We start from the raw sequence: 24,344 nt of genomic DNA on the forward strand, positions 1-24,344 counted from the left end.
TAAATATATTGACATACACAGCCCAGATAGAATTGTCTAGACTCTAGGGCCTACCCCCCCCCCCTTACCCCTTCAAAGCAGGATACACATGAAAATAAAAGATGACTGGTCATTGGTAAGAAAAACATAGAATTAGGAATGATAATAATCAGTCATTTTAGGACCTCTATGTAGAATAATCAGATCAGATTGTGTTTTTTGCTGTGGGACAAAAACTCCATTCCACCTGAACAGGATGAAATTCCAAGGCATGTTTTTTTTCTCCAAAAAGCTTTTACACTAAAAGGGAATTATCATAGTTTTCACAATTTCAGAGTGTTATTTCGACCTCAGAGAGGAAATATCACCCCCCCCAAAAAAAGGGATTCACGTTTTTTTAACTGCACTGCCCCTTTAAGACCTGCCAAAATTAAATTATGTTTTCTTTGTGATGGATTTAACCTTTGAATTGTGGTGTTTTTAGTGTTTTCTTAGTTTCCCATATAACCTACAGTAACATAATCTAATGAAAATACTGTTACGTTCTTTGAAATAATTGTATTTCCATAGTCCAATGTTACCTAAAACCTTCATAGACACAACCAAAGGATCATTTTCCTGATAGCATATATGCCATTTATTAGACTGTGAAAATGTTCACTTCCAAAAGAGGCATAATTGTCTCGAATGGGGGTTCCTCAAAGGCCAGGCTTTTATAGTGTTTTCAGTGAACCATCCATTGACGTCATTGCTGTGACAAATTACCCACTTGTGGACATTAGCAACTGACACAAAGTACAAACATACCATCATCTTCATCACTGGCCCCTACAGTGATGATACTGGAGCCAGGGGGGAGGCTCTCGGTGACCGAGGTGCTGTAGGTGGTGGTGTTGAAGACGGGCGGGTTGTCATTGACGTCCAGGACGTTGAAGTAGACCCTGACTGTGCTGGCCTGACCACCGCCGTCCTGGGCCCTCACAGTCAGGATGTAGTACTGCTGGGATTCGTAGTCCAGGGGCCGCGTGACGTTGAAGACCCCCGTGACGGGGTTGAGCAGGAAGGTCTTGTACTCGTCGTCGTCCTCCAGGGAGTACGTGATCTCACCGTTCACCCCTGAGTCCGAGTCACTGGCCAGGATCGCCGCCACGATGGAGCCTGACAAGTCAATATGCAGTCAGTCAGACAGTGAGGATTTGAGAGGGCTTTTTGAATGGCTGGATTGGGATTCCCTCACGTTTGCCAAACAACCCCTTCAACTGCCATATTAGGAAAAAAAATACATATTTCATATTTCAAAAGTGCCACATTTTGATTCCCTGTTGACCTAGCTAACTAGAAAATGTCCTGCACTCAAAGCCCTTTGGATAGACACATGGCATTCAAGAGGAATGGCATAACGTTTTGCAGGAATTCATTTGGGACCTTTCACAATCTGAGTAAGCATGAAATAACCTGGTAGTCAACAAGCAACGCCATGTGACAGGAAGCCTTTTACCTGGCGCCATATCCTCGGGAATGTCGAAAGAGTACGTTCCACGGGAGAATTTGGGCGTGTGATCGTTGACGTCACTGACGGTGATGTTCAGCTTCATATCCGAGGATTGCTTCCCGTCGTCAGCTCGAACCAGCAGGGAATACTTGGAGCGACGTTCCCGGTCCAGCCTCTTGGTGGCAATCAGGTCCCCCGATTCCGGGTCGATCCGGAAACTGTCATCAGCACCGCTGATGATGGTATAGGTCACCAGTGCATTAGGACCCTGGAGAAATACAAACGTGAATTATTCTTTCTAAGAGTATAAAGACGCCATATAGACTTTATATTTGACCTTTATTTAACTAGGCAGCCTAGGAACAGTGGGTTAAACTGGCTTGTTCAGGGGCAGAATGACAGATTTTTACCTTGTCAGCTCGGGGATTCGATCTAGCAACCTTTCGGCTTTAACCACGAGGCTACCTGCCGCCCCTATATTATGAAGTTTTAACGTGAGACTTTTATGATTAACATAGGGTTAGTCATTGTTCAGTCCTAAAGGGAGAGGGACATCATATGATGAATCTTAGTGAGAGTGAAATTCATGTTCACAACCACTTTATTCTAGGGATAAATGCAGAGTAGACATTCTAATACTATACATCTCAATGAGTGAAATATTATTATTTTTTAAACACTACAACATTGTAGTTGTAGCTTCCACTTAGCATGCTCCCCTCAGAATACAATGGTCATACTGGTGAGGGAGAAAAAAAAACTCACAGGAGCTGAATGGCAGTATTCTCTTGGGGCCTTACTCTTTGAACTCTGGGGCTATAGGGTTCTTCTATAAATGCAACTAATAGATCCCTTGATACTTTAGACAAGTACAACCCAGTACACATGTGAAAGCCATAGCGGTCCTTTGCAATTGGAGTAGAGGACTGAACACGATATGAAAACCCAATAACAGCGGCGACAGATCTTGACATTTAGGTTGGCGCTGAGGACAATACCAGAGCAGACCACCATCTCCTGATGTCTGATGCTAAGTGAGGGGGGGGGGGTCCACTTCAAAAGCTACTACTTTTCAACAGAGGTCTTTAGTTTTGACTGGTCAAAAGCTAAAAGCATTTTTAATTTCATGTATACTTTTGATCTTGCCAATATACAATATAAAAAGTAGTTACAGTTTATTACTAGTTTACCAAGGACGAAACCCCCATAATTGTGAGTTAGATTAATTTCCAGAGAGCCCATCCTCAGACCCAGAGAGTGTGTTTTGAATTTGGATTTTTTTTCAATCAGAATGCTGGATCTGGGACTCCCATCAGCCACCTGGGCTGCAAAAACGGAACCCGACACCCTTCGTCTGCCAATTAATTATTGTATAGGATTCAAAAGGAGAGAGAGGAGGACAGGGGAAAAGAGGAGGAGAGGGGAAAGGAGTAGGGGTTCCATCGTCTCCCCCTGATGCTGACCGCTCCCCTGACCTTCCCTAGTAAAGACTTTGACTAGTTTACAGCCATCCCAAGGCACAGTGGGAAGGGGGGGGGGGACCAACCAATTAAAGAGCAGGGTTCCGGGCCAGACTTGGGCACAAGGAAACTCATTTAGCAGATGAGTTTCAACAGCAGCAGCTCAGGGGAAGGTGAGAGGCTCATAGAGCTGTCGGGAAACTGAGCTTCCTGAAACACGACTAGGCCGTTTGAGCCAGCCACAACACAGGTGTTAAGTCTGACTCACAGTAACGTGTTGAGAGGTGATGTGTACTAATGCCCCTATTTACAACGCATCAATCTAATGATGTACATATAGCATAACGATGTACTCGGAAACTGTTGTTTTAGGAAATGAGTCTTCGTATATTTACATTTCGGGGTGCATCATTCAAGGCCACAGTAACGGTGTCTTGTAGCAACCCACTTCAGTCACACTCATTTGTATTTTCAACAGTCTTTTTGGCTGTTCCGCTGTTATTTTGCTTCTTTAGCACCCATTGTTCTAGATACTTCTCTTAGTTTAGCTCGCTCCTGGTACCTGCATATTTTCCACTATGTCAGAATGCTAATAAAACGAGAATGTTCTCTCCACAAAAAGTGATCTCTCTCTCTCTCTCTCTCTCTCTCTCTCTCTCTCTCTCTCTCTCTCTCTCTCTCTCTCTCTCTCTCTCTCTCTCTCTCTCTCTCTCTCTCTCTCTCTCTCTCTCTCTCTCTCTCTCTCTCTCTCTCTCTCTCTCTCTCTCTCTCTCTCTCTCTCTCTCTCTCTCTCTCTCTCTCTCTCTCTCTCTCTTCTTCTTCTTCTTCTTCTTCTTCTTCTTCTTCTTCTTCTTCTTCTTCTTCTTCTTCTTCTTCTTCTTCTTCTTCTTCTTCTTCTCCTAGAGAGGCCTCCACAATTTTTTTTAATTTTCCAAACTGAATGCAACCCAGGGTGGAAATGGGTGTAGCAAAAAAACGGATGCGTAGAAACAGCATTTTAATATGCTCACACATGAATCCCACATGTAGCACTGTTAAATTGGATGGGATCATTATGATGTCTGAAATCAGTCAGTCAGCTGGCCAACAGCTTGCTGCGCTTGGCTACGCGTCCGTGGATCACACATGTGGCTTTCTGAATCGGGCCCGAATGCATTCCGTACGCTTAGTGTCAGGGCAACTTAAGTTTCCTGCGTTAGGATGTGGGCAGAAATTGGCCGGCCCTATCTGGACCGAAATAGCTGGAACCCGAAATGTTATGTTCCTACTATTTAGTGACCTATTCATTTCTGTCTTTAAGTTCTGGATAAATGTCTCTTTTGCCATAGTAAGTCCATATTGTATCGAAGTTTGTTTAATGATCATATCGGAGTGCAACTACTTCGTCCGAGGCTGCGTCCCAATACTCTAAACTAGTGCCTTTTCCTTTCTATAATTGTCTCATTAATAGGTAAAAGGACTGGATAGGTTTCATCATATTGCTTTTCCCTGAAGATACTTTCGGATCAGTGGTCGGGAAGGAGAGGAAGCAAGGCAAGGAAGCTATTCGATACTACTGAAACGCAGCTCAAGTCCTTCTTCCCCTTTGATTTTGACTATGAGGAAAAAGTGAGAAGGAAACGCACAGACACCGGCCGTCCAATTCGATACCATATATCACATCCTTCAAGATCAGAGCTCTGAGGTCAAGTTCACTTGAGTCCAAAACAATGTACTCAAATGATGCCCTTAAAATGCCAGATTAGTCAAAATATTGACCTAAATCTAGGATTTACAGTCAATGTTATATTCCGAATACAATGACCATTCCAGAAATGGATTGTGCATGATTTGTCTCACATTCTAACTGGCGAGGTTGGTGAGGTAACAGCTGTGCAATAAAAACGTGTGGCCTCATAAGTTAACGTTAAGTATGAGTCCATATTCTCTCACACACTAATCCCTCCTCACAATGGCCCCAGTTCTTTCCATTCAGTTCCCTTGTCTCATTGGCAGGGCTGAGTAACCGCAGGCCTTGGAGATGCTGGGAGGGCCTGATTTTCGCTCAGTGCTGGATTTTATGTCCACATCCTGCCTAAGCTGCGAAAGATGGAGCCTTTTTCTAATCGAGGGCGAAGCCAATGATGTAATGTGAACTACAGAGGCCGCGGAGGGACAATCTGCCCGGTGTGAGGAGACAATCTTTAGCCGCTCTCCTCAGGGCTTTGTGACACTCGTGGCCCCTCTGAGGTAACGTCAAAACTCACCATCACTGGGGGCCGTGTGTGTGCGTGTGTGTGCGTGTGCGTGTGCGTGTGCGTGTGTGTGTGTGTGTGTGTGTGTGTGTGTGTGTGAGTGAGAGTGAGAGTGAGAAAGCAAAAAGTTCTCCGACTGCTCCAAGAGAACTTCAAGCTGTGGTCAAATACTTGGTAGGAGAATTGCAGAGCGCATGACTTGGACTGAAAAAAAATGATGGGTATCAGAAGAAGAAAAAGAATCTTCCTGCAGCCACTTTCTTTTGTCTCTTTGAAAATCCCCCAACAGAGGATCACATCAGCTCATTTCCAGATTTGAGGTCAATACACGCAGATAAGAGCACTGGAATGTATTTGGGAGGTTGGGCGCTGTACGTGTAAGTACGCCACCCATGCACCCTTAAGCCCTGGTTGTCTTTACACACTAGTCATAATGTACATCAGAAAACACATTTTGATGGTAACACAGAGATAACGATGGTATCGCTGTGTAAAGGGGACAGAGGGAACGTATCTCCCAGAGTTGTACTCAAACAAGGAACAGACAGAATATATATATATTTTTTTAAAGGCCAATCCTGGGAGACTTTACCTCATCTGCGTCTGTGGCTGTTAGCTGCATTATCTTGAAGCCATCACTGACATTCTCTTCGACGGTCACGTCAAGAAGATCGTTTGGGAAAACAGGTGGGTTGTCATTGACGTCCTGGAGCGTAATTTCCACCTGGAGGGAAAAAAAGAACACAACCGTTTCCCATGAACAGAAACAACTAGTATAGCCGGTCGGTTCACTGCGACACGTCCAAGCCGGCTTTTCTGACAGATACGCACGCGCCCAGCAGGGGTCAAATCCTGCTTCTACCCCTCTTCAGAACACTGCAGAGAGAGGAGAGCTGCTGAAATGTCACGTGTTTCATATTCACATACTGTATACATAGTCTTACGTTGACACCGGGTGCACTGTAGAGATCAACGCTAGTCCGGTGCCAAGAGTAGAAAGGACTTATCAATGCGTTCGACTGGGACAGTTCCATCCAGACCACGCAGTTGTGTGTTCGAACACACCATAGACGTCACGGTTAGAATTCTAAATCGGACAGATCATATTCAGTTGAAATCAAAATCAAACTTTATTAGTCACATGCACCGAATACAACCTTACCGGGAAATGCTTACTTACAAGCCCTTAATAACCAACAATGCAGTTCAAGAAAGAGTTAAGAAAAATATTTACCAAATAAACTAAAGTACAAAATAATAAAAAGTAACATTAAAATAACAATGACAAGGCTATATACAGGGGGCCCGGTATCGAGTAAATGTGTGGGGTTACAGGTTAGTCGAGGTCATTTGTACATGTAGTTAGAGGTAAAGTGACAATGCATAGATGATAAACAGAGAGTAGCAGCAGTGTAAAACAAGGGGATGGTCTGGGTGGCCATTTGATTAATTGTTTAGCAGTCTTATGGCTTGGGGGGTAGAAGCTGTCAAGGAGCCTTTTGGACCTAGACTTGGCGCTCCGGTCCCGCTTCCTGTGCGGCAGCAGAGAGAACAGTATATGACTTGGGTGACTGGAGTCTAACAATTTTTTGGGCCTTCCTCTGACACCGCCTAGTATATAGGTCCTGGATGCAGGAAGCTTTGCCCAGTGATGTACTGGGCCGTACGCACTACCCTCTGTAGCGCCATACGGTCAGACGCCGAGCAGTTGCCATACCAGCCGGTGATGCCCACCAGTCAGTACTTTTTGAGGATCTGTGGACCCTTGCCAAACCCTACTTTAGTCTACACAGTGTACAGACAGTGTCTAACTACTGCCTGGAGACACACTTCTTATTTGCATCTACCTCATTTGATCAGAGAAAGAGAGACAGACAGAAAGAGAGACAGAGAGAGACAGAGAGAGAGACGGACACAGAGAGATAGACACAGAGAGAGAGAGACAGACAGACAGACAGACAGACAGACAGACAGACAGACAGACAGACAGACAGACAGACAGACAGACAGACAGACAGACAGACAGACAGACAGACAGACAGACAGACAGACAGACAGACAGACAGACAGACAGACAGACAGACAGACAGACAGACAGACAGACAGACAGACAGACAGACAGACAGACAGACAAAGAAAAAACGGAGAAGAGAGAGGGAGAGACAGACAGAGAGAGATGGACAGACAGAGACAAAGACAGAGAGACAGACAGAGAGAGAGATGGACAGACAGAGAGACAGAGACAGAGAGAGACACGGAAAGAGACACAGACAGAGAGAGAGAGAATTAGAGAGAGAGAGAGAGAGAGAGAGGAAGAGACATAGAGAGAGAGGCAGAGGCAGAGAGAGACAGAGAGACAGACTGAGACAAAGAAATAGAGACAGACAGAGAGAGACAGAGAGAGAGACAGAGAGTAACAGAGAAAGATAAATAAAGATAAGAGACCTACACATTACGGTGTCAAATTGTGTCTAGCCCAGGAATACTGCCTTTCCACTCATACTCCGCAATCACATCTCATCCCCTAACCCAAATATGCATTTCAATGCCAGTAAACAGTGTTTGCTTTAAATCACAACAGACATTTGCCTTTGCATTTTTGTTTAGGGCTTCTATAAAAAGCCAGGTTTGAATTCTCCAGCGTTGCAATCTCCATTAATGTTGACAGTGATTATGGTAATTATTCGCTAGACATAAAAACTCAACCGCGAGTTGCTTTCTCCTGAGCATGCCTATTCAGTCTTATTCAGTCCTCCAGTTGGTTCTGCCGCTGTGCGGGTTGATGTGGGTTGCTGAGGCGCAATAGGAAATGGGAAAAGGAACAGCTGTGTCACGTCCACAATGGGACTGGCTGAGTTTTTTTTAACCAACCCAAGTTTCCCCTCACAGGCATTTACCGTGCAGACAATGAGCTTCAAGGCCACAGGACCACCGAGAGGGGTGAGATACAGGAGTCTATTCAGGCCTGCCATTGACAGGAAAAACAGACCTCACGTGCTCCTGCAAATCCACTCTGAAACAAGCAGCATGCTGGAACTACCAACAAATGCCAACATCCAGACCCTTTTCAAGCGCGGCAGTCCATTAAAGGTGACCCAGTAGGAAAGCCATTGAGATGCCTAGAGAGAGAGAGGGGATTCATGTATGGCAATTGAATTGAGAACCTTCTTATTGATGACTTAAGCGCTATAATTGCTTTTCTATAACTGTTTTCATTCCCAGCCAGATGAAAATCCTTTTTTAAAGTCTGAATACGTACTAACACTGTCCAAAACCAAGAGCAGCTTTCATAAGCCTATGATTACAACGTGTCTCCACGGTGACCGCTTACTAATCTGATCCTGAATCAGTGGTTAGGGCTGTTCAGTGGTCTCTGTCTGGGATGAGGATGTGGTGGATCTGACCCTGATTCAGATTTAACGCGGGGCCTTGCCGGCCATCCCGGTCGGGGCGCTATGTACCATGTAAAAACAAGACGGAAAGCGACAGCACTTCCAGAGCCGAGGGACTCGGCAAAGTCAACAAACAATGAATATTTATCTTCCAACCCGGGTCCTCTTGATGTGTAAAAAAATGCACGGCCCATTTCTGAGGAGTGAACTAATTAGAGAAGAAGTGCGGTTATGAGAAATAATTACGCCTTGCGCTTATAGTTTACATTACCCAAGCTCCCCTGGGGGAGAGATATCAAAGAGGCTTGGTGAAACATTTCATCGGAGGAAGAGGAAGCAAGGTCAGGAGGGAGGGAGGGAGGAATGAGTTTTTTTAGTTCCCTTGCTCAACCTGTCACTCAGGCCCAGACGCCCCAGTGTGGTGCAGGTGAAACACATTAGTTTACAGGGGAAAAGATTGTGTTTCAGGCCACTACTGTTTCGAGTTGCAGCTGCTATAACTGGCTGATAGGCTCCATTATTTATGCCTGACATGAATGATTCAAAGGCCGAACGGCTCCCGAGTGCTGTCGATTATGATACCTTAAGTGATCAAGGACTATTTGCCAGGGTCTAAGCCTGTCTACGCCTGCAACATGGCCAGAAGATTTCTTATCTGACAGGAATTGTTCACAAAGTCTGTCAAATCGACTAAGATACTGTGAGTGGGATGCCTACAGTTGAAGTCGGAAGTTTACATACACTTAGGTTGGATTCAAACTCGTTTTTCAACCACTCCACAAATTTCTTGTCAGTTAGGACATCTGCTTTGTGCATGACACAAGTGATTTTCTACAGCAATTGTTTACAGAGATTATTTCACGTATTATTCACTATATCACAAGTCTAGTGGGTCAGAAGTTTACATACACTAAGTTGACTGTGCCTTTAAACAACTTGGAAAATTCCAGAAAATGATGTCACGGCTTTAGAAGCTTCTGATAGGCTAATTGACATAATTTGAGTCAATTGGAGGTGTACCTGTGGATGTATTTCAGGGCCCACCTTCAAACTCAGTGCCTCTTTGCTTGACATCACGGGAAAATCAAAAGAAATCAGCCAAGACCTCCGAAAAAAGATTGTAGACCTCCACAAGTCTGGTTCATCCTTGGGAGCAGTTTCCAAATGCCTGAAGGTACCACGTTCATTTGTACAAACAATACGTAAGTATAAACACCATGGGACCCCGCAGCAGTCATACCGCCCAGGAAGGAGACGCACTCTGTCTCCTAGCGCGAAAGTACAAATCAATCTCAGAACAACATCATAGGAACATGTGAAGATGCTGGAGAAGACAGGTACAAAAGTATCTATATCCACAGTAAAATGAGTTCTATATCGACATAAGGCCGCTCAGCAAGGAAGAAGCCACTGCTCCAAAACCTCCATAAAAAAAGCCACACTACAGTTTGCAACAGCACATGGGGACAAAGATCGTACTTTTTGGAGAAATGTCCTCTGGTCTGATGAAACAAAAATAGAACCATCGTTATGTTTGGAGGAAAAAGGGGGAGGCTTGCAAGCCGAAGAACACCATCCCAACTGTGAAGCATGGGGGTGGCAGCATCATGTTGTGGGGGTGCATTGCTGCAGGAGGGACTGGTGCCCTTCACAAAATAGATAGCATCATGAGAAGGAAAAGTATGTGGATATATTGAAGCAACATTTCAAGACATCAGTCAGAAAGTTAAAGCTTGGTTATAAATGGGTCTTCCAAATGGACAATGACCCCAAGCATACATCCAAAGTTGTGGCAAAATGGCTTAAGGACAACAAAGTTAAGGTATTGGAGTGGCCATCACAAAGCCATGACCTCAATCCTATAGACAATTTGTGGGCAGAAATGAAAAAGTGTGTGCGAGCAAGGAGGCCTACAAACCTGACTCAGTTACACCAGCTCTGTCAGGAGAAATGGGCCAAAATTCACCCAACTTATTGTGGGAAGCTTGTGGAAGGCTACCCAAAACGTTTGACCCAAGTTAAACAATTTAAAAAGCAATGATACCAAATACTAATTGAGTGTATGTACATTTCTGACCTACTGGGACTGTGATGAAAGAAATAAAAGCTGAAATAAATCCTTCTCTATACCATTATTCTGGCATTTCACATTCTTGAAATAAAGTGGTGATCCTAACTGACCTAAGAGTTTTTACAAGGATTAAATGTCAGGAATTGTGAAAAACTGAGTTGAAATGTATTTGGCTCAGGTGTATGTAAACTTCCGACTTCGACTGTATATACCCCTAGATGATTTCATTCATAAAATCGTCCTTGTCCTCCTTAACTACCACTGCATTCAACTTCCTGGCAAAACCTTCCAGCCCTCTTCCAATTAAAAGTGAGGAATTGCACACACGTCATCCATTGATAGTAGGAACCGGCATTTGTGGGATTGAGACCCTTCACAAACTCCGTTTGCCGTCTCAACAAGCCATATCTTCAAGCAGAAAAAAGGCTCAGGCTGCAGACACTGAACACTCCCAACTTCTCTTCCCCTAACAGTGACAGAATGTACTGAAAAGGCCACTCCCTCCCGGTGCACATACCCTTTCCCTTATTATCGGCCTCCTATTTTAAAAAGGTGGAAGCACTGGCAGTGATTCGCGTACACTTTCCCCCAATCATACTCGCAGTCATGCCAAGATGACTGCACGAAGATGGGAAGATGGGGGGGGGGGGTCATGGAGGAACGATATGAAGTCTTTGAACATGACCCCCTATAGTAAGCACATATTTAGTGAGTTACTGAGTCAGTCAGCATTTCCTACCAGTGGGTAGCGCCAATTAATTAACTCAATGCTGGTCTGCATTAAAGATGAGGTAATACACGACACAATTTCTCCTACTCATTGCTGTGATCACGAAGACTCCACTTGAACAGAGTAAATGAAACATCAACGAAGTATCGTCTCTTTTCGAAGAGAGAGTTCCAAAACCAAAACACATTATAACCTCTGATGCAACATGTCGGAAAGCTAAATCTGGTTCATGTGATCATATAAAATGGAAAAGGGTGCGTCTCATGTAGAGAATAATCATTTCAAAATGATTACGTGTCATTAGACCTTGTTGACGACTTGAGGTGAAAGTTCGGGGAAGTATCAACTTCCAACACTAATTATCTATTGGCCTTTTGAAAATGGAAAAATTCCATGCTGCATCACCAAAAAAGGATTTCGTAGCAGCAGAGTACATGGAACTAATGTGTCAAAACCTGGATCACCAGAGGTATTTTACTGTAACACTTCATCATAGCATAGGGCCAAAATCACGAGCCATTACAAGAAATTACTCAGACGTTGGCTCGGAATTAAATAAAAGAATACAAAGAATGTTTGTAATGCCAGAAAATGAGCTCAACACTAAAACCATTAAAACATGCTGATTCTATAAAAAAAAAAAATGATTAGACAAAAATGATAGGCAGAATGCACTATTTATTTGCAGTGAAACGACATTTATCCGCAATCACATTTGGCCAATCATTGGATAGGGTCTTGAAGTTAGCTGGCGTACGGACAGAGAGCATGTTGGGAAAGATTAATACTGGGTCCTCAATCTCAGTGGTTCCCAAACTGTGGGGCATCTCCACTGGGAGGGGGGCGCAAGGGGTTGGCAGAAGACATTTATATATATAGTCAAAAGTCAAAAGTTTGGACACAGCTACTCATTCAAGGGTTTTTCTTAATTTGTACTATTTTCTACATTGTAGAATAATAGTGAAGACATCAAAACTATGAAATAACACATGATGTAGTAACCAAAAAAGTGTAAAACAAATCAAAATATATTTTATATTTTACATTCTACAAAGTAAGCTTTGCACACTCTTGGCATTCTCTCAACCAGCTTTACCTGGAATGCTTTTCCAACGGTCTTGAAGGAGTTCCCACATGAGTCCTTGTTGGCTGCTTTTCCTTCACTCTGCAGTCCAACTCATCCCAAGTCATCACAATTGGGTTGAGGACAGATGATTGTGAAGGCCAAGTCATCTGATGCAGCACTCCATCACTCTCCTCCTTGGTCAAATTGCCCTTACACAGCCTGGAGGTGTGATGGGTCATTGTCTTTTTGAAAAACAAATGATAGTGGGACTAAGTGCAAACCAGATGGGATGGCTGATCGCTGCAGAATGGGGTAATAGCCATGTTGGTTAAGTTGGCCTTGAATTCTAAATAAATCACGACAGTGTCAACAGCAAAGCACCCCACATCATCACACCTCCTCCTCCATGCTTCATGGTGGGAACCACACATGCAGAGATCATCCATTCATCTACTCTGCGTCTCACAGAGACAAACAAAAATCTCAGATTTCAACGGTCCTTTCCTCGTGTTTCTTGGCCTAAGTAAGGCTCTTTATTATTATTGGTGTCCTTTAGTAGTGGTTTCTTTGCAGCAAATCGACCATGAAGACCTGATTCACGCATTCTCCTCTGAACAGTTGATGTTGAGATGTGTCTGTTACCTCTGCAGCAGAGGTAACTCTGGGTCTTCCTTTCCTGTGGTGGTCCTCATGAGAGCCAGTTTCATTATAGCGCTTGATGGCTTTTGCAACTGCACTTGAAGAAACTTTCAAACTTCTTGAAATGTTCTGGATTGACTGACCTTCATGTCTTAAATTAATGATGGACTGTCATTTTTCTTTGCTTATTTGAGCTGTTCTTGTCATAATATGGACTTGGTCTTTTACCAAATACGGACATATTTTGTACACAGTACCACCCCTACCTTGTCACAACACAATTGATTGGCTCAAACGCATTAAGAAGGAAAGAAATTCCACAACTTAACATTGAACAGGGCACACCTGTTAATTGAAATGCATTCCAGGTGACTACCTCATGAAGCTGGTTGAGAGAATGCCAAGAGTGTGCAAAGCAGTTATCAAGGCAAAGTGTGGCTACTTTGAAGAATCTCAAATATAAAATGCATTTGAATTTGTTTAATACTTTTTTTTGGTTTCTCCATATGTGTTATTTCATAGTTTTTATGTCTTCACAATTATTTTACAATGTAGAAAATAGTACAAAATAAAGAAAAACCCTTGAATGAGTAGATGTTCTAAAACGCTTGAATTTTTAAAGAAACTCAGTCCAGCTTTAAACTTACTCTTAAAAGTTGCAATAGTAGATTGCACAAGGTGCAATTGTATAGTGCATCATCACTTCCTCTTTTCACGTTAGTTATTGCATACCTTCGAGAGACATTTATAACTTGTCAGAAATGTCCAGATCAATTAGCCCATGTCAGCTATCGATTTTCTCCTTTTCCTTTATTTTGAGTCACTCAAATATCCCATAAACACACATTAGACATGGCAAAATGTGTAGTATTGCAAGAAATAAGCTCCAAAGCTGCAAAAATGTGTGGTGCGGGACATTCCCCAATGCTGGTGGAGGGGCCCTGAGTGAAAAAGTTGGGGAAACACTGCTCTATGTGACAAGTAGTCCCCAGGAAAACACATTACAGAGAAGGGATCCAATTTATTGCCATGTTTCCCAGAGGGAGAGGAAGGAGCCTTCACTGGAGCTTCTCACATTCACTTCAGTAACTCTAAGACCTTCTAACTATACCACACCCATCACTAAGGTCTACCAGGACACTTATACAAACAAAGTTGGTCATTTCATACAATGGATAAACCTTCCGAAGCTCTAAGCGACCCTATGGGTAAAATCATACCCTTCCATAAGATCCAGTAGTGTCTAAGAGGCACTGCATTGTTTGAAGGGATCTGTCATCTTCCTGATACGAGGAATGGATGAACCCTCTAGAAAAAAAAACCAGGCCCGATGTCTATGTTTGCATTGCTTAATCTGAAAAGCGTATGGCATGATCCGTGCAAGTCTGATGAATGTCCTGCTATAGCTCAGAGAAATGTAAAGGCGGACTGGGGTGATATAACGGCACATTCAACATTATTCATTTCCTGGGGCTCCTGAGACTCGCTTACAAAGACCATCTTTATCTCTCTCTCCCTCCATCTCTCCTTTACTCATTTAACTGTTTAGATATAACGTCAGGGATTTTTGGGCCTCAGATTTATGGTGATGCTGGCTTAAGAACTCCAAGTACCATTCCAGTCTCCGTTTTTAAGAGCAAAAGGAAATGTAAGCAAAAAAATAAAAGGCAATGGGATCAGGTATAAATTATCTGATCCACCTGCTTTTTTTTTTACACATACGCAATCATTGAACCGCTTGATTTGTCAAACAAAAGCCCCCGCAACAATCAATCTTCCTGACCGCAGTCGGCAGTGTGTGCTCTGGAGAGGAGAATTTGACCGTGCTGGGATGGGGAATGTGCTCGGGAAAAGCTAGACAAAGCTGGAACACTGCCAGACCCCAACGAACAGTGCCGGAGAGAAGTCAGGATAGGGTCCTGTCCTCCGAGCTTCCAAATCTTCTCCAGACAGAAAAAAAAAAACACGCAGAGACGAAACTAAACAAAATAGGAGTGCCTGCAAACGATCACAAAGCACCTAGTTCTTATGAAACCAACGGGTGGAGGAGAGACAATGCCGGACAAGTGGTTTTAATAAATGGGATCACAGTCCTCTCAAAGGAGTACTGCTAAAAGATAGTTTGTCTACAGTTGGTCCTCCAAGCCCCCTGCAGCCTCTGTCAAGCAAGGTCACCCTCAATGTGTTCAGGAGGAATATATAACCCTGCAAAACTAATAACCCACAGTCTGTTTGGACCAGAGTATTCTTCACGGAGTTGCTGGACTCGTTGTTGACATCTCCCCACATAAACCCTTGAAACAAATCATGATGAATTGTCGTTGTATTTAATGTGGTAATATTTCTTCCCTCTTGCTGATACCAGGAAGAGTCGGGTGGAAAGTTGAATTATTAGTTGAGCTATAGCAGAGCTAATGGAACAGATGAGAGACAACGTTCACCTCTTCAAGACTCCAGCCCAATACAAAGCTATCCCCATAACCACCACAGCCCACTAACTACTATACATGTAAAAAAAAAAATAGGTTTGAGAGAATTTAAGAACATCAAACAAGCACACCTCATTTCTCCCCAAGAGAGAACGGTAAGGTAAAAAAAGAAAGAAGTAAAACAAGATTTGCGAAAAGTATGCTTCGACAAAATGGACAGAGACCGTTACGGGAGTCCATCTCCATCTAGGAGCTACAAGCCCTGCGTGAGTCCATGGCCTTATCACTACAGCGTATCCACCATTACCGTCCATTACTGCATTTAAACCACGTCGAGCATGCAGGAAATAGGGGTAATCAAGTAAAAATAGGGCTGATAAAACACTATGCTAAATGATCATTTAAAAGGACTCACAAAAAAACTATTTCTGACTGGTAAGAAAGAAAAACAGAACAATACAACTGTCTTTTCCATTGCCAACTGATGTGATTTGTATGATTCAGAGTCATCATAAATATTTAACAGTGGAAGATAATACTGAGTGCCCCTGCTTGCAGTTTGAAGTTCAACCCAGGGGATTTCAACAAGAGAACTACTAAATCTAAGGGATACAGATACAAGGCTTGTCTCTTTCAAGCCAAAGTCGGTCTCCAAGTCTTCTGGAAGGAGAAGGCCTGGCTTTAAAGACTATTCCGGCATCCATTTAATAGTAGCTGTCCACCAGTGATTAATGTGTACAACTTTAAGGCACAGGGAGCAGAAAAGGCACTGGTGATATGCTCATCTGGAGTTGGCCAAACTACGCATGAAAGACAGACAAATCTGCAGAGGTTGCTTATTTCTTTTCAGTGACGTACATCACTCTATTAAACTATTAAGGAAGAAAAGGTCATTAAAAAGTAAGGGACCTGATGAGGCTTCGAGGGCACCAGGGGAGGCAAGAGTTGACCTCATGACCTTTCCATGGTCCACTAACAGAACGTGATTGAGAAGGTGAAAAGGGACAAGGGCTTGGGGTGGGTGGAAGGAAGGACAGTCTACTGAAGTCTTGTGTGCATTTTATTCTACACGGGTGAATGGAGGGCAGTGTGTGTGTGTGTGTGTGTGTGTGTGTGTGTGTGTGTGTGTGTGTGTGTGTGTGTGTGTGTGTGTGTGTGTGTGTGTGTGTGTGTGTGTGTGTGTGTGTGTGTGTGTGTGTGTGTGTGTGTGTGTGTGTGTGTGTTGTGTGATTAAATCTAAAACAGGACCAACTCTGTGTGAGAACAGATCTGGGAACCCCCTGCAGCCTCTGTTTATGTGAAAACCGAGAAAACAGTAACAATGGTCGGTACCTAATCAGGAATGGTTGTGCATGCCGGCGACACTCCAAGCTCCCCGACTGTTTAACAGCCTTAGAGGGAGGTCGGACTGAGCAGACACACACACACACTCTCTGGCCAACAGTTTCTCCAAGAACATAAACATGCACCTTTATGTGTTTACTAGACACGAACAGGCAGTGGTTTAAAGTTCTTAAGTAAAAATACTTTAAAGTACTACTTAAGTAGTTTTTTTGGGGTATCTGTACTTTACTTTTTATATTTTGGACTACTTTTTTCTCCATACATTTTCCCTGACAACCAATACTCGTTATATTTCGAATGCTTAGCAGGACAGGAAAATGGTCCGATTCACGTACTTCTTAAGAGAACATCCCTGGTCCTCCCTACAGCCCCTACTGATCTGGCGGACTCACTAAACACAAATGCTTCATTTGCAAATTATCTCTGAGTGTTGGAGTGGAGAAAATGCCTCCGGGTTTGCTTAATATAAGGAATGTGAAATGATTTATACTTCTACTTTTGATACTTAAGTATATTTTAACAATTACATTTACTTTTCATGTTTAAGTATATTTAAAACCAAATACTTTTAGACTTTTATTCAAGTAGAATTTTACTGGGTGACTTTCACATGTGTCATTTTCTATTAAGGTATCTATACTTTATGAGAATTGGGTACTTTTTCCACCACTACTAATGGGTTATAGTAACTGTTGATGAAATATAGTTCTGAGAGACAGGCTGCTAATGTTTTGGTAAAGAAATACCACTGAAGTACATAGCATTCATGTGTGACAGTATTCTCACACTATACTAATGTTGCACACAGCAGTAATAACATCGAGAGCTTGGGACACGAAGGTAATATCTGCAAAAAGATGATTCTGAGATAATTGGCTTGAAAGTTCCCGGACCCTCTCTGTTTCAATGGTGTCAGCCATTTTTATTGAGTATTCTTATGAACTTAAAGTGGCAATCAGCAGTTAAAACAATACAAAAAGTGTTCTCCCCTCAGTAAAAAGAAAGGTAACCACTCTCAAATTCAAAGACAGAACTATGGATGCAAGGATTGACTGTCCATGATATCAACATTGTAGTTTTAACCATGTTTTTAGGCAATACAGTCTTACATTTGCTTCGTTTACAAACATGGAAGTAGAACAAGCTTATTATATTTTGTGTTCTGATGAGGTACGACAGTTGAACGAAGCTCATGATCCATTTGTAAGAATCAAATGGGTACAGATTCTTTAATGTACTTATTCATTTCCCCTTTAACATCATCAATTGGGGTACTTCGAGTACTACACAGGTACAGAACATTGAACGGAACAAGGCTATGTCGATAACTGCATTTTGACAAAACTGCAGATAGAAATGTGCACTGAGGGTTGAGATTTTAGTTTGTGGGAACATTAGTCTACTACTGCAGCTACGACTGAAGAGCTGGCGCGAGTTGAACACTGCTTCGATCATAAAATCCCACATTGTCATTTCTGATCCAAAAGAATAACCTATTTTTTTCTTTCTCCTCTTCCGTGGCCATGCAGCTATCATTCATTTCGCGTCCCATACATCTGCGTCGGTCATTTAGAAACCTGACAGGAAACATTTGGCAAGATGGCCTGATCCAAAGACATTTTGAGAGGTGCAAAAAAAAAAGGAAAGAGAAATGTTGATGCATTTAACATGAGGCTGCGTAAAATATATATATATAAAAATTATATAAAAAAAGACTTCTGCCAAATAACTTGACAACAAGAGATGGTCCCCCCCCCCCCACCTAGACCATTCATAGCAACAGACTAAGGGTTGGAGGTAGTCTCTCCTATCCACTGAAGACTGCTTTTCAACCTCCCTCACAAACCTCCCTCACAAACCTCCCTCACAAACCTCCCTCACAAACCTCCCTCACAAGGAAGATTTGTAAGCTTCACATGTTTAATGTTCACTTGTTTTTTAAATATTTTTTTTATCATAAAGACGGACTCGCTCGGAATACCATCCGTCTTGATTAACTTTCCTTTTGTATGCACATCAGCCGCAGTGAATGCTAGCATGGAAAGCGATTGACTGGCTAAAGAGGAGCTCTCAAAGCATGGAGAAATCGTTACCGGATTCAAATGTATACGGCCCCATCATGTTGCCTGTGCATTTCATTATCTTGTTTTGTTTAGTACTATCAATAACTTGAATTATACATAAGCCTTGTAAAATGTAAATCCTTGTTTTTATAAAGACACGATGCACATCTTCCACATACTGAAACACTACACTATACCATCCATTCTAAATTATTCTGAGTAACCCTAATTTGAAGGACTCTCCTTTTGATTTACTGTCTGTAGCATGAAGGGCTCACTGTCTCTATAGCATAAATAAATCATGTACACCATGTCCTGTAGGAACCCGTCAAATAGGTAAATATAATTACTGTCTGTTTAGAATAAACATGTCAGACTCAATTGGACCGGTTTCAAACCAGAAAACACGGTTTAAGAAGCCAAATGTTGGATTATTTGAATTAGCATTCGTTAGCATGTTGAGTTTGGCATACATTTAGCTGACTTGGTCACTACCGCTGTAGGGGCTTCCCTTTGGGCCTGTCTGAGGAACAAAAAGGAAACGTTTCAAAAAAGATCCAGCTTCACAGACACCCTGTTTTGTCTCGTGGCGTGCTTGACTGCAGCCAAATGGCCCCAAGACAATCGATCTCAATTCCCATTCAAGAAACGTATATAGACGATTAATTGTGAACTCATAAACCCACAGAACAATCCTTAGGGGAGGAAGCCACCCATACGTTCCATACGTTCCCACTGAGCTTTAGCTAGCTACCTCTCTCCTCGCTATGTCTTTGCTATCATCCCATAACACCTATGGGCTTCCTGGGGGGTTTTGGGGTCACTTCAGGGGGTCAGAAGGTGATGATTAATCCCTTGGAGCAGTGGCATTGTGGGAGCTCCTGGGTAGTTGGGGGTCAGGACCCCCGTTTAGCGAAATGCTGTCATTTGTTAGTTGACCTTCAATGCCGACCCTGACATCTATATTGTGTCTCTATTGTGCGTCCAACTCCTCCATTCTCCAGTTTTCCAGAGGATGGAGGAAAAGGGGGGTGGGGGACTGGTTATGTTCATTTGTATTGCTATTCACCAAAAACATCCCCCTTTCTTTCAGCATGTAGACAAACTACACAAAATGAATGGTTTGTGGTTTACAGAGAATTTGAGCAGAAATATTCAGACAACAAAAGACTCATTCCAATTGTCCCTCTGGTGACTCCGTAGCGGGGAGGCTAATCCGTCACTAATAAATAAAGTTGTGTTTAGTAATGAAGGAATTGTTTAGTCTGGCAACAAATACGGAAAGTCATTATCAATGACAATGACAGAGAATGTTCCTTGGGATATGCAATCCAAGATACAGAGAAAGCATATCCCAACATGCACTGTTATGTACACGCCCCACACAAACAAATGGACCACGGTCATTTACTTATTAATTCAACATTTACTCAATCTGCACGGCAGTACACACAAAGGATCACCAATTATTGTCTGCCCCCAACCTTTGTGAGGTATGTTTAGTCTCTGGTCTTAAGATAAGACTAAATAAAGTATGTGTCTTTAGAGGCTGGACAAAGGCTGGGGTATTCCCCTACATTATTTACTGTAAAAAAAAACAATCAGGTTTTTGAGATACTGTGAGAAAATCAAAGATGGCTACCATGTTCATGTCACGTTACAACCATGACTGTACTGACGCAAAAAATACTTTTGCAACAATTAACACCATATTAATATCTATTTAACACAAAGTTATGGACACTAAGATGGAGACACGAGCAGAAAGTTGCACTTCATTCATTCGAGGAAACACAAAAAAAAAGGTTTGGTTTAATCCGATCGTCTGGTCGCTGTCAATCAGTCGAGGGCAGAGGGTTTAATAAGAGATGCGCTGGGGTAAAAGAGCTAACAGTGTCACATCTGATCTAGTCAAAGACAGGAGCAATCACCACTTCCACCTCCCCCACACCGCGGCACGCAAAGCCCGAAACCACTACTTGGCACTGGCCAGAGAGAGAGAGAGAGAGTAAGGGAGGGAGAGGGAGGCCCAGAGACACATTTACATGGGCCCTCCTCCTCTTTCGTCCCCTAGCCTCCTTTCTCTTTCCTCCCCCCCTACCCCTCCCCTCTTAACCCTTCTCATTATTTCTGGTCCTTTCGCCTTTTGTGTCCTCAAACCCTCTTTTCTCCTGTCTATTCCCTCTCTCTTTTCCTCTCAGCTGTCCCCTCCTCTCCTTAATAGTGTCCTCTCTTCCTTTTTACTCTTCACCCCCTTCCCTTCTCTAATAACCCTAATACTATTTTCCCCTTTAGTAGATTTCTGCTTTCACTTGGGATATCCCTAGCAAAACCTTCACTTTCACAACAGTAATGGAGGGCCTGGTTTTTTTCAATTTTTGGTTTAACAAAAGGAGCTGGTAATGCATCAAAATAATATGGAAAGGTTATTCATTACATGCTGACAAGGAGGTTTGCATAACTGAACGACAACGTATTATTACGAAGGTTCGCATACTAAACCTACTCTTGAAAAAATAACATTTATTTAACATTTTCATTGTTGGACATTAAAGACTGTAAAAACACCAGGAAATCAGCTCCAAGTTATTTTAATTTTTGAAACTCGGTTCCCAATTATTCCCATGCTTAGAGGGACATACCGTATGTGATCGTATACAAATAGTAATAATTCATTATGTATTTATTGGATTTAAATAATGGTTTTCTACCAAATTAGGTACTCAAAGCACTTTACATAGCAGGGGGAAACTCACCTCATCCACCTCAGTGATGCACGGCAACCGTGTTTGTCCCAGAACGCAAAACATCAGCTATCATAAGGAGAGGTGAGGAGTGACATATGCCAATTAGGAATGAAAGGGATGATTAGGTGGCGATGATGGAAATATGACCAGGTTGGGAATTTAGCCTTAACATTGGGATTTTGAATGACCACAAAGAGTCAGCACGCCCGTTTTAACGTCCCATCTGAAAGACGGAACCCGACGCAGGTCAATGTCCCCAAATGTAATCAAGGTTTGAAATGATGCTTTATAGTTGTCATGTATACTCCCTCTCCGACCTCTAGGTCATCAGGCTGCTGTCATTGTCGTCAAGCGCACACGGCGCCTCATGAAACTCAACTGGAGTCCATCACCTCCTTGATTATCTTCCCTACATCTGTCACTCCACTTGGTTCTTTCCTCAGGTGTTATTGACTCTGTTTCATGTCGGTGCGTTGATTGTGTTTCGTGTTTATTTATTAAAACACTTAATCCCTGTACTTGCTGTTAGATATTGCTGCATGGACGGAACTAGAAGCACAAGCATTTCACTACACTCGCATTAACATCTGCTAACCATGTGTATGTGACAAATAAAATTTGATTTGCTTCCCAACTCTCAGCGCACTCATTACATTGGTCAAATAGTATATCTCTTTAGGCTTCATGGGGTCAATATTCAGTCTAAAAATCTATTTGGTATTATGTGCCGCCCATTCGCTCAAAAATAAATTGACCCGTGGCTGAATCTAGCTGATGATCCTATGTAGGAAAGCCAGGGGCACACTCCAACACTCAGACATCATTTACAAACGAAGCATGTGTGTTAAGTGAGTCCACCAGATCAGAGGCTGTAGGGATGACCAGGGATGCTCTCTTGATAAGCAAGTGAATAGGACCATTTTCCTGTCCTGCTAAGCATTCAAAATGTAATGAGTACTTTTCGGTGTATGGTGTTAAAAGTACATTATTTTGTTTAGCAATGTAGTGAAATACAAGTAAGTAAAAATAGAAATAGTAAAGTAAAAATAGAAATAGTAAAGTACAGATACCCCAAGAAACTACTTAAGTAATATTTTTACTTAAGGACTTCAGACCACTGGTAACCAGCTACATATCCTAATGATATGCCTAAAGTTAATCTTTCAAATTTTCGGGAGAAAAGTAGGCTATACTGAAACATACTGGAGAATAGTCCAAGCGATGTCTGTTGATAATATGCTTGTTCGTGAATTCTAATCCGAGTGTACAAGTGCAACTGAAGCACAAAATCTGTCAGTTGCCAAGCAGAAATGACAATAAGAAGCATTTTAGATCTGCGTTTGCAAATGCAGCAAGATATTTCTCGTGCGTTTTACGCAACCCTGAAGTTTAACTTGCTAGTTGTTTAAGTAAGTGGCATAACTTATATATTGTTTTAGGTATTTTCTCCCCTTTTTCTCCACAATTTCCATCTTGTCTCATCCCCACAACTTCCAGGTTCGGGAGAGGCAAAGGTCGAGTCATGTGTCCTCCGAAACATGATCCGCCAAACCGCGTTTCTTAACACCCGCTCGCTTAACCCGGAAGCCAACTGCACCAATGTGTCCGAGGAAACACCATTCAACTGACGACTGAAATCAGCCTGCAGGCGCCCATATCGCCACAAGGAGTCGCTAGAGCATGATGATCCAAGTAAAGCCCCTCCCGGCCAAACCCTCCCTATGCCGCCCTATAGGACTCCCGGTCACGGACGGTTGTGACACAGCCTGGGATCGAACCCGGGTCTGTAGTGACGCCTCAAGCACTGCGATTCCTTAGACCAGTGTGCCACTCGGGAGGCCAAGTGGCTGAATTTAATAAGGTGATGGGGCATCATATTGTGTTATCTTTCTGCCGTGTTTGAGAATTCAAAGCCATTTGGATTCGTTATATGTAAAGCTGCCACTGCTTTCTTGGTTTCCTTGCATTTGATATCCTCTCTGTTCTCGGTCTGTTTGTTCCTCTTCCCTCCTCTGTCCTCTTTGAGCAGAGCAGGAAGGCCCATTGCCCTAGACACTCAAGACTACACACAGACACAGCGTGTACACATGCTGCTCCAGAGCCAGTACTGTTCTTCCTTCTGACAAGCATGTGTCCAAACTTGGTTCATTTGACTGACAATGTCTCTTGTTCACATTGTCCAAACTCACCAAACATGACATTCGGTAGCTCCTACCTATGTATAACTTTATGAGCTGAATTGCCTTTCTTTGCTATTTGTTTATTTTCATTTGCGCTAGCAGCCTCCATGGAAATTCGCTATTACTTGTACTAATTTTGTTAGCATTCTGGTAATAGACGACCAATGGTGTTTTTTGGCTCCCCTTTGTGTACTAAACCAGTAATACCATAAATCCTGGAATGAGAGAAGTACAGTATGACATTGTGAGTATCTGGATACCGCCAAACCCTAATATAATGCCTGAAATGCATAAAGTGGATTTAATATGATGGCTAAACTGCATAAAGTGGCTTACCTCGTCTTTCTCTGAAAGCTTATGCAGCTGTTGGCTCTTTGCAATACCTTGATACAAACTCAATAAACAACATGCTGTTCAATTAAATGGGAAGCTACTACAGTAATCCAAGGAAGGAAACGACTAATCCAGATTAAAGTCAGCCAGACGGGGAATGGAATTGTCAAAAGCACCCACCTTGA

At 42.7% G+C, this 24,344-nt stretch overlaps 1 protein-coding gene across 1 annotated transcript in view; it reads right to left on the reverse strand.

Moving 5' to 3' along the window:
* The window catches only part of LOC118363553 (protocadherin Fat 4), a 96,964-nt gene that overhangs the window by 35,969 nt on the left and 36,651 nt on the right, over positions 1-24,344 (reverse strand). Inside the window, exons 2-4 of the mRNA XM_035744521.1 lie at positions 5,758-5,889; positions 1,478-1,739; positions 787-1,137 (exon numbers count right to left, since the gene is read on the reverse strand). Coding sequence (XP_035600414.1) covers positions 787-1,137; positions 1,478-1,739; positions 5,758-5,889 — 745 coding nt within the window. The remainder of the gene's footprint in view (positions 1-786; positions 1,138-1,477; positions 1,740-5,757; positions 5,890-24,344) is intronic.

Source organism: Oncorhynchus keta, chromosome 30 (assembly GCF_023373465.1).
Source record: "Oncorhynchus keta strain PuntledgeMale-10-30-2019 chromosome 30, Oket_V2, whole genome shotgun sequence".
Classification (NCBI taxonomy): Eukaryota; Metazoa; Chordata; class Actinopteri; order Salmoniformes; family Salmonidae; genus Oncorhynchus; species Oncorhynchus keta.